At 41.0% G+C, this 12,857-nt stretch overlaps 1 protein-coding gene across 1 annotated transcript in view; it reads right to left on the bottom strand.

Annotated features, from left to right (window-relative positions):
- Positions 1–12,857, bottom strand: part of LOC307134372 (oxysterol-binding protein-related protein 7-like) — a gene marked incomplete at its 3' end in the record, with an annotated part of 238,478 nt that overhangs the window by 97,907 nt on the left and 127,714 nt on the right. The window contains exon 11 of the mRNA XM_079830070.1: positions 236–369. Coding sequence (XP_079686196.1) covers positions 236–369 — 134 coding nt within the window. The remainder of the gene's footprint in view (positions 1–235; positions 370–12,857) is intronic.

Below are 12,857 nucleotides of genomic sequence, written 5' to 3'. Positions count from 1 at the left end.
GGACGATGCCATCATTTTTTGCAAAATGGCTTTATAGATTAAATTAATTAAATGATTCATGATATTTACAAATGGAACTGAATCAACACTGAACTGACTTTAGCAGAACAACAGCCAAAGTGCATAATTGTCCTGTTATCACTGTAAAGCTGCTTTGAAACAATATGTATTGTATAAACAGCTATATAAATAAAGGTGGCTTGATTAAAAAAAGCAAGAGTGAGCAACAATTTACCTCTGAGAGGGTCGTGCACAATGTGGCTAACTGATCTGAGGTTGACTGCCGAAGGTCTGGTCCAGCCCAAGCCTGTCTGACACGCTCACGCTCCAAAGCCAGGGATTCATGGATGGACTTTAAAGATGCATGTACTATAAAAGACAGACAAACAAACAAACAGCCAAAAAAACAAACAAACATTATTCAACCTCCCAGTACACACTTGACTTAAATGCATCGCTTGATCAAGCAGTTGGTGTCTTGGTGCATACATTAGCTGAAAAGGCTGAAAAAAAGAGCCTTTTCAAAGGCTCGTTCATTAAAAAATAAACTGGACTTGCTAGTAATAAAAGATCTTATGAATACATCTTTCGATTCATACAGGCAGACAGAAACAGGGAAAAGTGTGTGGTGGTAGGAATGTGTATGCACATTAACTCTCTATGGGTACACAATTTGAAATCTGGAAATTCTTGTGTACGTTTTACCTTTTTAGGAAGTACCTCTTATTTGCTTATATGCAAATTGGACAGCAACTATAAAGCTATACCAGACTTCTTTTCACTGACTTTAGTTACGCCTTAAACACGATTCAGCATCATTGGGGAATCAAGAAACTATAACATCTGCAAGTTCCATCATGACTAATACACTGCATTCTTAACTTTCTTTATAATACACCGTAAGTGGTAATGACTGACAATTCATTGCCGTCTATTATTGTCCTTTACTCCAGGGTGTACATTTAGGCCACATGCCTCCTACCAACAATCGGCCCTTTTGTTCTTAGCCGTCATCCATGCTGTGCCATCATTGCAACACATGGCCCAGCTTTGGCTGACAGGACACATGCCGCTGCAGACAGAAGCCCAGCAGTGCCAGCTTAAGGCCCCATTCGGGCCAAGTCTGCCTGCTATGTGGTCATCAGTGCATTCTGTAAGGCTATGCAGAGTTGTAGACAGTCACTGAGCACCACAAACAAACAGCAGTCACCTTTTACAGTTCCTCCTGAACCAAAACAATGAGCTTATGCTACGTTCATGCCATGTCGCAACCGTAATTACAAGATGGCAACCTGTGACGTTCTACCCTCGACTCGGTTCACGACTCGGATTTATGCGTTTCAATGTCAACATTATAAACGGTGAAAGGAATCTGCAGCAGTCAGGTAGTACAACTAGAGCTCTGTAAGGTGTTTACGTTCATTATTACTGTAATGTTATTTGAGCCATGAGGCAATTTAATGCCTATTGTCTGGTGATGCTTTGCAGATTCTGCTGTGTGTTCATGTGTTTGAAGGAGGCTTTTAAAGTTAGTTCACTATTTAGTCCATGGGCCAAGCCAGAATTTGGTACCACCTAAGGTGGCAAAATCTCTTTGGTACCAGTTTATTTGTAGAGTCCATACAAGTACTTTGAAACATGATAACCATTTCAAATGAGTAGCTTTACTAATTTTTTGGGACGATCATTATTTTTGCCATTATCGTCCTACAGTTTCTGCACAGCAGGTTTGTATGAAGTCTATTGTAAGAGGTAGCCATACATGCTATGTTGATTTTTTTTCAGGACAGTCAGGGCTATCCAGATCTGCCATAATTTTACGTTATTTTTGTTGTATATGTTTTATATTAGCCTTCATATTAAAGAAAACATGTTTTTGCATCTATTAAATTATATTTGTATATCTATCTCAAAATGTATTGATGTTAGGGAGGAAATTGTTTCACATATGGATAGAGAAGACTGTCTGTAATCTGGTCACAATCTATGTCACAATCCATGACATAGTAATTTGAAAAAAAAAATGCATGTACTGTATATGAAATAGTATATTATGCAAGAACAACGACTGGTGCTAGTTTCAAAACCAGATTACACCACCATACTTTGTTGTACAGATAAGCCACTAGCATCATCAGAAAAGGTGAATACTGCTGGTTATTTTGATATGTGTTAACCTAGGAGGCAACCAGCACTTTGCGACTTATTCAGCTGTGACTCAGCTGTGTGAAAATGAGTGAAGAAATGACAGATGATTGCAACTTTGTTTAATTTGATGCATTTTCAAATCAAGATTACTCCGATCATCATTGTTTTACAAGCAAGGTCTAGTAGGCTACCTTGCTTGTAGAACAAAGATGATTGGCGTAATCTTCTGCTTCACAGTACTAGCGTCACTGTGAAGCAGAAGGTCCACTCTTGCATTTGATGCCTGTTTTATACAATAACTTCATGAGTAATTAAAAAAAGATTGAGTGTGTAGAGATGCAGAGATGAAAGTATTTTAAGACGGCTGAAATTTTAAAACCAGATTACTTCACAATACTTTGTTGCACAGACTAGCACATAGCATAATTGGAAACGGCTAGTCCTGATGCTATATAGCACCACATATTTAAATGTTCCTTGTTCTTGATATACCGGTATTTCTGTTATTTTCAGAGTAATGTACATCACAGACTAGAGAAATATGGCAGAACAAAGTGCAAGTGGTACACAGCCAGTGTGTTTAATACACTGTTCGGATGATGACTCTAACCTTGTGGCACCTACGAATATAGATTCATGGAACACACTACTCTGAGTTCAAAATTAAGTTCTTTAGAAAGATCTCTCACAGAAGACTTAAGAAAATCCACTAGACTAAGTCCATCGGCATCAAGTGTGTATGAGGCCAAATGTATATTTTGCAACAAATGTAGCAAGTATTTGAAAGGTCAAAGGACAAAAGAGAGCCTGACAAAATGCACAGAGTAGAGAGCTGATGTTACGATCAGGAGAGCAGCTGTCAGGAAAGGTGACAACAGAATGGACATGGATGGACAACTGATGACAAAGGTATGCTTAGTTAGTTGCAAGCACAGGTAGGAATACCTGCAAGGCATTTCTGTCTGACGCACTTTCGACGGTACCATTTGAGCTGGCTGCAGAGTCGTCAGAGCTTTCGTTGACGTTTCGCTCCTTTAATCCCGGAACATCGCCGGGACTTCTCCCTACTGCCCCCTGCAACCAGCCTTAGGATCCTTCTCTCCCCCACACCTTGTCCTTTCTCAGGAGCCAGAGCCAGAAGCTCCCTTGCTCTGCTGTCTCTGCTAGCTCTTTTAGTGTCTTTGACAACCTGGCACCTCTGACACCTAGGGACTTCAGGAGCCGTTGCATGGAAGTTCCAGTGAAGCCTCGACAGCAGACTTCTGCTGGGCACATGACAGCGTGCCAACGTGCCTCTGTGCATGCAGCTGATAGGTCTGCGTACTTCTCCTTTTTCCTCTCAAAAGCACACTATAGGTCATCTTCCCATGGCACAGTCGGTTCAACCATAATAACTGTTCTTGTGATGGTAGACCAGAGCTTAATGTCTGGCCGGAGGGAGGTTACGGTGACCTGCTGTGGGAACTTCAGTTGGTGATCAAGATCAGCTCTCAGTTCCCAGTTGCCGCCGGGTGACAGCAAGGACCACTCCTTTGAGGTGTTGCTTAATGCCTCACCCCCTTGCCTCACAAACTGGATCAGCCCGTAAGTTGCTGCTGGGCTGGCCCTTTTGGCTTCTAATCTGCGTGCCTCGATGACTCCAGCTACTTTTCGCAGGACCTGGTCATGACGCCAACCATAAAGTCCTTGGGTCAGTGCCGTCTAGCAGCTGGATAGGATGTGCTGTAAGTTGGGGTTCTGATTGCCACAAAGCTGGCAGATCTTCTCTGAGCCATACCAAAGGTGCAGATTCTGGGGGCTTGGTAGGGTATCGTACGTGGCACTGATTAGGAAGCTCAGCCTTGCCTGAGGCATCCTCCACTAATCAGCCCACATCACAGCCCTGTCGATGACAGCCACCCAGGTTGTCTATCTGGGATCTGCCTTGTTGGGATTGGCTCACGGCTTTTATTTTGTAGCCCTCCTCTTTCTCCCTCACAACTTCAGAGATCTCCAGGTTTTTTCTCTCTACCTTTGAGGCTTTGGACCACATCTTATGTGGTGTTTCCCGACCAAAGCCTGCCCTGCCATATTTCACCAATCCGACAAGCTCCTGGTGTTTAGTTGGGTAATGGCCTGGTGTACTGACTGTGATGCTTTCCATTTCCTTCCAGTCTGCACTTTTGCATTGTTGTTTTGCACTGCCGGATCCGGTGAGTCGTTCAGCTTGAATACCAGCCACACCATCTTCAGCTTGTAGCCCAAGCTGATGGATTTCATTGGGAGCCTCAAGGTGTTTCTTCCAAACAGGGCTACATTCTGGGAAGGCCCAGCCACTTCCGGATATAGTTGTTAGCCTTTGAGTCCTTCTTCTGGACTGCTGATATGCAGATGTCACACAGTTTGAGGCACAACATCAAGCGATGGTACAAGGTATAATGGTAACACCAGACCTTCATTTTGCCAGGTAGCAAGCTTTGGGCAATCTTTTCAAGGCCCTCAGAGAGCTGTAGGGTGATGGAGGCGGCCATGTTCTTGTCAGACAGGTCTGCTGTGTAAAGCCTTCCCAAACTTCTAATAAATACAATAACTAATAACTAATAATAAAATAAAATAGAATAAATATGCATAGGTAATTTCTAGACATTTGGACATCTCACTGAAATGGATGAGAAATATCATCCATTTATTTGTACAGGTATGCTGATTTTAGACTGGATGCGGGGACCCCCAGCACCAATGGCTGTTCTGGAGCTTATGACCTGCAAGTGTTCACGGATCTGCAAGCTTCCCGACTGTTCCGGTCTTGCCAACAAATTGAAGTGCACAAAAATGTGCAAGCTACAAAAAAAAAAACTGCAGCAATCAGAGGGAGGAGGAGGACACTGATGTCATGAAACTGGTTGAATATGATGAATATGATGAAGATGATGATGATAAATAAACAGAAACCGTTTGCAATGACCAAATAAGTTCATGAACAAGGTAGAATTATTTTAGTTTTTCTTTGCAGGACATGTTCTGTTCAAATAAAGTTACAAGATTTTTTCATCTTTTGGCTCAACGGTTAGTGTCATTGAAGGCTGATTTCTGTGACAAAGCTACCACTAACAAAAGGCTATCATGTTGTAATATCATCTAGAGATATGGATTAAAACAAATAATCAAACTAGAATTTGCCACCTTGGGTGTGTCACAATCACCAGTGAGAGTGCCCCTGATTACCACCTGAGGGCACTCCACCCCGGACTTGTCACTTCATCATAAACTACATTACCCATAATCCTTTGCCCGGACTCATCATCACTCATTGTTTGCACCTGTGTCACATTACCTCATTACCCCATTACCCCAGCCTATATAAACCATGTTCACCCTTTCATCAACTGCAAAGTCTTGTTTTGTTGTAAACTGCATTTCTGAGCGTTTCCCTGGTTTCATGTCTCTGGTTTTGGATTTCTTGCCTGTTCCGTGGATTACCCGTTTGCCTGTCTCTCCTGCCTTGTTTGCCTGTTTGGACTGCTTGCCTGTGTATGACCTGTTGCCTGGTTTTGACTACGATTGTGGATTACCCCTTACAAATAAAGCTGCATTTGGATTCTCAACCTCTGTCTCGGAGCAGTACGTTACAGGGTGGTACCAATTAGTGAAAATTGTGGCCTGGGCCCATGGACTAATTGCTAGCCCCACTGAAATGGTCTACCTTATCTACAATTCCACAATTCAGGAATTTGACCCAATAAAAATGTGCGCTACAAATAATCCTTATCCATCAGTTTGACTGAATGAGCAGTAAAATTTCCTTCATGTTCTATTTTCAGATGCGTCATATAATTAACACCACAAACTATCAATGTATGAATCAAACTACTCACAGACTGCCAAAGTTTCTTATCCAGGCATCATTTTATTGTATCATGTATGTGGTTATGGTCAAATAATATAAAAGAGTGAAATCGCTCCGGAACTCTGTCCTGTCTGTCTTGCCTGCACTCCAGACGGTGACGTGAGCTCCACAGACAGTCTACTCATATTGGTTGTCGGTTGCCAAAATCCCTTCTCACAAAAGGCACTGTCGCCGGATGTCGCCAGAGGTCCATTGAAATGAATGGGATCATGTCGCTTTGTCGCTGCGTGTCGCTGACGGTGTGAACGGGGGCTTAAGTGGTTAAATGTACTTGCATCTCAAAATGCTTTTAAGATGCAAAATGTAAATTGTAAACTCAGTCAGTTACGTCTTAAGGGATAAAACATACAGGACAGACCACATCTTCTATTTTAAAAGAAATCTGTGCATTAATTTGAATGCAACTTATAAGATCTCCAGCTGCCTATATGGTGTCATTAATAATCAATGTTCAGATACTCTTAAATACTGAAATCACTCTTTGTTTACTGCTTGTAATATGTTTGTTTCTCTATTATTTACTACTTGCTTTTATGTTTTGAAGCTATATTAGTTTATATATTTAAAATTCTTAACAATTGTTTTAATTAAATCTTTATTTAAAAAAGTGCGTATAATTACATATGTAATTAAATTAAAAAAGATTACAATTTTCGAGTCGTGAACTAATAAGAAAAAAAATAAAAAAAATAAAATTAAGAATCGGTTTGGAATCAGATCGTGAGGTGCTTAAAGATTCCCGCCCCAATACAGACATATATTACACATATACATATACATATACATACATATAGTGTGTGTACACACACACACACACACACACACACACACACACACACGCTGGTCATATAATTAGAATATCATCAAAAAGTTGATTTATTTCACTAATTCCATTCAAAAAGTGAAACTTGTATATTATATTCATTCATTACACACAAACTGATATATTTCAAATGTTTATTTCTTTTAATTTTGATGATTATAACTGACAACTAAGGAAAATCCCAAATTCAGTATCTCAGAAAATTAGAATATTGTGAAAAGGTTCAATATTGAAGACACCTGGTGCCACACTCTAATCAGCTAATTAACTCAAAACACCTGCAAAGGCCTTTAAATGGTCTCTCAGTCTAGTTCTGTAGGCTACACAATCATGGTGAAGACTGCTGACTTGACAGTTGTCCAAAAGACGACAATTGACACCTTGCACAAGGAGGGCAAGACACAAAAGGTCATTGCAAAAGAGGCTGGCTGTTCACAGAGCTCTGTGTCCAAGCACATTAATAGAGAGGCGAAGGGAAGGAAAAGATGTGGAAGAAAAAAAGTGTACAAGCAATAGGGATAACCACACCCTGAACAGGATTGTGAAACAAAACTCACTCACTCACTCGGGCGGGCGGGCGGGCGGACGGACACTCTCACACTCGCTCGGACGGACGGACGGACGCACGCACGCACGCACATATTCTGGAAGTATTGGAAGGAAAAAAAGACTGAATTTGAAAATTTAAAACAATGGTGGGAGGTTGGTAAAACTCAAATAAAACTATGCTGCCAACAGTATACGACATATTGTACTACCACTCAAAGAGAAACTATTCAAGCCCTGGAAAGAGATATAGAGACTATAGAGACAGAAATGCTAAGAAGACATGACCCAGCCTTTATTTATAACTTACAACAGAAAAAGAAACAGTAACATTTTCATTTGAATGAGAGGGTGAAGGCAGCTTTGGTGAGGTCACGATTTACATCAGTCACTGATATGGATGCCCCAAGTGCCTATTTTTTTAATTTAGAAAGTTCTGTGGCACAAAATAAGCAGATGACATGTTTACGTCTTCCAGATGGAAAGATTACAAATGACGTTATAGAAATGCGCCGTTATGCTGTTGACTTTTATTCTTCTCTCTACAAAGCTGATTACTGCAATTCTAATTGTACAGCAGAACTTTTACATGAACTTCCTCAAATAAACTCTGCTTCTAAGACTGCTTTGGATACGCAAATTACCTTTCAAGAACTCACTATTGCTGTTGGACAGTTAAAACCCGGTCGCTCTCCTGGCATTGACGGGTTGACTTCTGAATTTTATAAACATTTTTGGAAATATATTGGAATGGACCTTTTTGAAGTTTTTTGTGAAAGTTATAAAGATGGTATTTTACCTGTTACATGTCAACGTGCTGTATTGTCCCTACTACCTAAAAAGGGAGACTTGACTTTGTTAAAGAACTGGAGACCTGTTGCTTTATTAACAACAGAATATAGAATCCTATCTAAATGTCTTGCTAATAGACTTAAGGAGTTTTTACATTTGATAATTCATCAAGACCAAACCTATTGCATTCCAAAGAGATCCATAATGGATAACCTTTTTTTGGTGAGAGATACATTGGATATCTGCAAAATGTTTGATGCAGAGATTGGATTGATTGCTTTAGACCAAGAAAAGGCGTTTGATCGTGTTGATCATAACTATCTTTTTAATCTACTTGCTGCATTTGGGTTTGGTAAGGGTTTTATCAAATGGATACGGTTGTTATATACTGGAGCTTCTTGTATGGTTAAAGTGGGAGGTGGTCTAAGTCGGCCTATTTTGGTTTCAAGGGGCATTAGACAAGGATGCCCTTTATCAGGACAATTGTACAGTATTGCTATTGAACCATTACTTTTTAATATAAGGAAAACTTTAATTGGTTTAGCAACACCCACAATGCCTCATTTAAAAACTACAATTACTGCTTACGCTGATGATGTTACAGTCTTTGTCAATGACAATAATTATATAGAAGCTCTGTCTAAAGTACTGTATGATATGTATGAGGGTGCATCATCAGCAAAAGTAAGCTGGGATAAGACTGAGGCTTTCTGGTCAGGTCAAAGAAATTTGCAAAATCTTCCGCAACTACCAGGTAACTTGAACTGGAATAGTGAAGGGTTAAAAATACTTGGTGTGTTTTTGGGATCTGCAGACTTTCAAAAGAAAAATTGGGAGGGAGTTTTGGAGAGAGTGTGCACCCGATTGTCTAGATGGAACTGTCATACAGGCACATGGCTTCTCATATCACTGCTATGCTGATGACACTCAGCTCTACCTTTCATTCCAACCAGACGACCCCACAGTAGCTGCACGAATCTCCAGCTGTCTGGCTGACATCTCTGCATGGATGAGTAAAAATCACCTACAGCTCAACCTGGCAAAGACTGAGTTCCTCATCTTCCCTGCCAGTCCCACTATGCAACATGACTTCACCATCCAGCTAGGTACATCCCTGATCTCCCCTTCAAAATCAGTCAGAAATCTTGGAGTTACATTTGATGACCAGTTGTCCTTCAGAGAACACATTGCTAAGACAGCTCGCTCATGCAGGTTTGCGCTCTACAACAACAGGAAGATCAGATCGTTCCTAACAGAACACGCAACACAGCTTCTTGTCCAGGCCCTGGTTATTTCTAGACTTGACTACTGCAATGCGCTTCTGGCTGGACTCCCCTCTTGTGCGATCCAAACACTTCGAATGATCCAGAATGCAGCGGCACGTCTGGTCTTCAACGAGCCCAAAAGGACCCATGTCACACCACTCTTCATCTCTCTGCACTGGCTACCACTCGCTGCTCGCATCAAGTTTAAGGCGCTGCCGCTTGCCTACAGAGCCACCACTCGCTCAGCTCCTGCATACTTTGACTCGATTCTACAAATCCACACCCCCACCAGAAGCCTTCGTTCAGCTAAGGAGCGAAGGCTTGTGGTACCATCACAGAGAGGCAAAAAATCCCTTTCCAGAACATTTTCATTCAACGTTCCCAGCTGGTGGAACGATCTGCCCACCGCCATCCGAAATGCTGATTCGTTGACAACATTCAAAAGTCAACTCAAAACTCATCTCTTCCATGAGCACTTAACACTTAACACTTAACACTTAAAAAAAAAAAAAAAAAACACTTTCCTTTCCTCTTTTTCCTCCTCTTTCCCTCGCTACTCTAGCTTGTGCTACAGTGAGAAATGTACACGGACTAAGTATTTCAGGCACTTGTTGCGCTCACTCGACTCTTCACAACCAATCGCTTATTGTACCCCCAAGTTGTAAGTCGCTTTGGATAAAAGCGTCTGCTAAATGCATAAATGTAAATGTAAATGTAAATGTGGAACTGGTTGCTACCCCAGCTATCCTATAGGGGGAGAGTCCTTGTTGCCAACAACTTGGTCGCTTCTGCCCTGTGGTACAAATTTATTGTGTTACAACCTCCTGCTGGACTAGTTCGGGACATTCAAAGGATGCTGGTCAATTTTTTTTGGTCAGGGCAGCATTGGGTCCGATCAGCTGTCCTTTTTTTACCAGTGCAAGAAGGGGGGCAAGGTCTTTCCTTCTGCAAGCTAATCAGAGACTGCTGTATAACTCTGATATTGCATGGTCTAATACTGCTATTGCACTCTTCAGGAAAGCAGGCGATATGGGACTTGATAAACATAACTTTTTAATGGATTTGAACGAAACCACTTTAAAAGACTTTACTTCCTTCTATAGATCTGTGATGGAAGCCTGGAAAGTTTTTTCTGTCTCAAGACCTGCTGGAATACATGCAGGTTTTTGGCTGATGGAAGAGCCATTGTTTCAGAACTCTTTTTTGCCCTCCAGACTCTTAAGCTCTGTCAGTTTGTCATCACGGCTGATAGCTGCTGGATGCGTGAAACTTGGCCACATTTTAAGCATCAGGTTGGAGACCTTGAGTGAGAGAGAGTCGAGAGTCTATTCGTTTTCTGAAACAGCTTACTGATAAGGTGGTTGGAGAGCTGAATTATGACCAACGACTTTTTATCAATAACTCTAACCATATGAATGAATGGATGGCTATGAGTGACTATGATTTGCCGTCCTTGATGATAACTGCTGACACAAGGGGATGGCTTGAAGAGGAAAAACTTATATTGTCTTTTAAAACCCCTCAACTGGATAGCTTTGAGTCTGCTGGTAAAAAGGCTCTGTATGTGACTTGTGTGAAAGTGACCAATGCATGTTTTCTATCTGGAGTAAAATCATCAAGATGGACAGAATTTTTTGGAGGGGACATCTCCCCTAAAGGTAGCTGGCGGTCACTGTACAAACGCCCCATTGATAAACGGTGATTTACAGTGGAGGATTGTACATGGTGCTATAGCTACGAACAGACAGGGTTGTCCTTTCTGTTCTGACAATGAAACCATTTTTCATCTTTTTGTGCAATGTGTATGTTTAGGTAACTTGTTTTCCTTTATAATTCCATGGGTATCATCTTTAGGCAAAGTTTAATCTCACCAATTGTTCATTTTTGGGCCAAAATATTCTGCTAGTCATAAAAATGTTTTGGTTTTACTGAATTTTGTGTTTGGAACTGCCAAACTCGCTATTTGGAAAACGAGAAAAAACAAGATTCTTGGAAAAGATACATTAGATCCTTTGCTGATGTTCAAGGGTTTGGTAGCATCAAGACTAGAATATAGATATATAGAATATGCATATTACAAGCTGGTAGTGTGCTTGCCAATGTTTGTGAATACTTGGGCCATAAATGGAGTATTATGTACCGTTAATGAAAATGATGATCTGTTGTTGACTTTTTAAGTGAGTTTGTCGTTTGTTGTTTATTATTTTATGCATTTAATTTTTTTAATTTCATAATTCAGATTGTATAATGTATGTTTTCAGGGGTAACACAGTATAGGTTTACATATGTTGTAAATAAAGGTGACCTCTCTCTCTCTCTCTCTCTCTCTCTCTCTCTCTCTAATTAATCCTTTTTTTCTGCATGGTTTGGTAATTTGTTTTTGTTTATTTATTGCTGTTGTTAAAGTGAGTTTAGAGCGGAGGGATGGCGTCTCAGGCCGAGGCGTTGTCCTTACGCAATGGTTTCAGGTGTGTACCTGCCGATGGGGTAATGGTGGAAGATGTGCTTGTTGCGACTGGGGAGGCGGTTGGTCATGATATCTCATCGGCCTTTCGAATGAATAAAGCTGTTGTGGTCTTTTTGAAAACGCAGCATCTGGTGAATCAAATAATTGAAAATGGCCTGATTGTAAATGACGATTTAGTACTAGTGACTCCACTCTACGCAGCTTCGTCTAAAATTACAATTTCAAATGTGCCGCCGTTCATAACTGATGAAGGACTGGAGCGTGAGTTAATCCGTTTCGGAAAAATGGCTAGTCCTTTCAAAGTGGTTTCTTTAGGGTGTTAACACCCGGCTCTAAAACACGTAATGTCTTTTAGGAGACAAGTTAATATGATTTTAGAGTCTCAGGAGCGAACGCTTGATATTTCTTTTCGTGTAAAACATGAAGGAAAAACGTATATGATTTATGAAACAGCCAGGAGCATGAAGTGTTTTGAATGCGGCGATTTCGAGCATAAACGGCATGCCTGTCCGCACAAAGAACGTGCAGCAGGATCAGAGATCGGTGCTACGTCTGAAGCAGTGCTTACTCAAGGAGGTCGGGATGAGTTTGAAGGTCCTCCGGAGGCAAGCGTTTCAGAAGTTAGTGTTTTTAACCCTGAAGTTACTAAAACTAACGGCAGTGAAGTGTAAACAATAGTGACTGATTCTAATATGAACGGAGAAAGTGCTGAACCACTGATTGTTGAAAATGTTGATGTCTATGGAATGCACTCTGAACCAAGCATGAGTGGAATTCAGTCTAGTGTTTGTAGTGTTGAGTGTGTAGTGGAGAACGAGCAGATGGAGCCGATCGGCAACAAAAAATGTAAGGGTGGCATGGATGAAACATTGTCAGATGAGACTGCATCTATACAGGACATTGATCTATACTCACAGGGAGATTCTATAT

The sequence above is a fragment of the Gobio gobio genome (assembly GCF_949357685.1).
Source record: "Gobio gobio genome assembly, chromosome: 11".
NCBI lineage: Eukaryota > Metazoa > Chordata > Actinopteri > Cypriniformes > Gobionidae > Gobio > Gobio gobio.
Note: the sequence above shows the minus strand (reverse complement) of the source record. Positions and strands in the feature narration are given on the sequence as shown.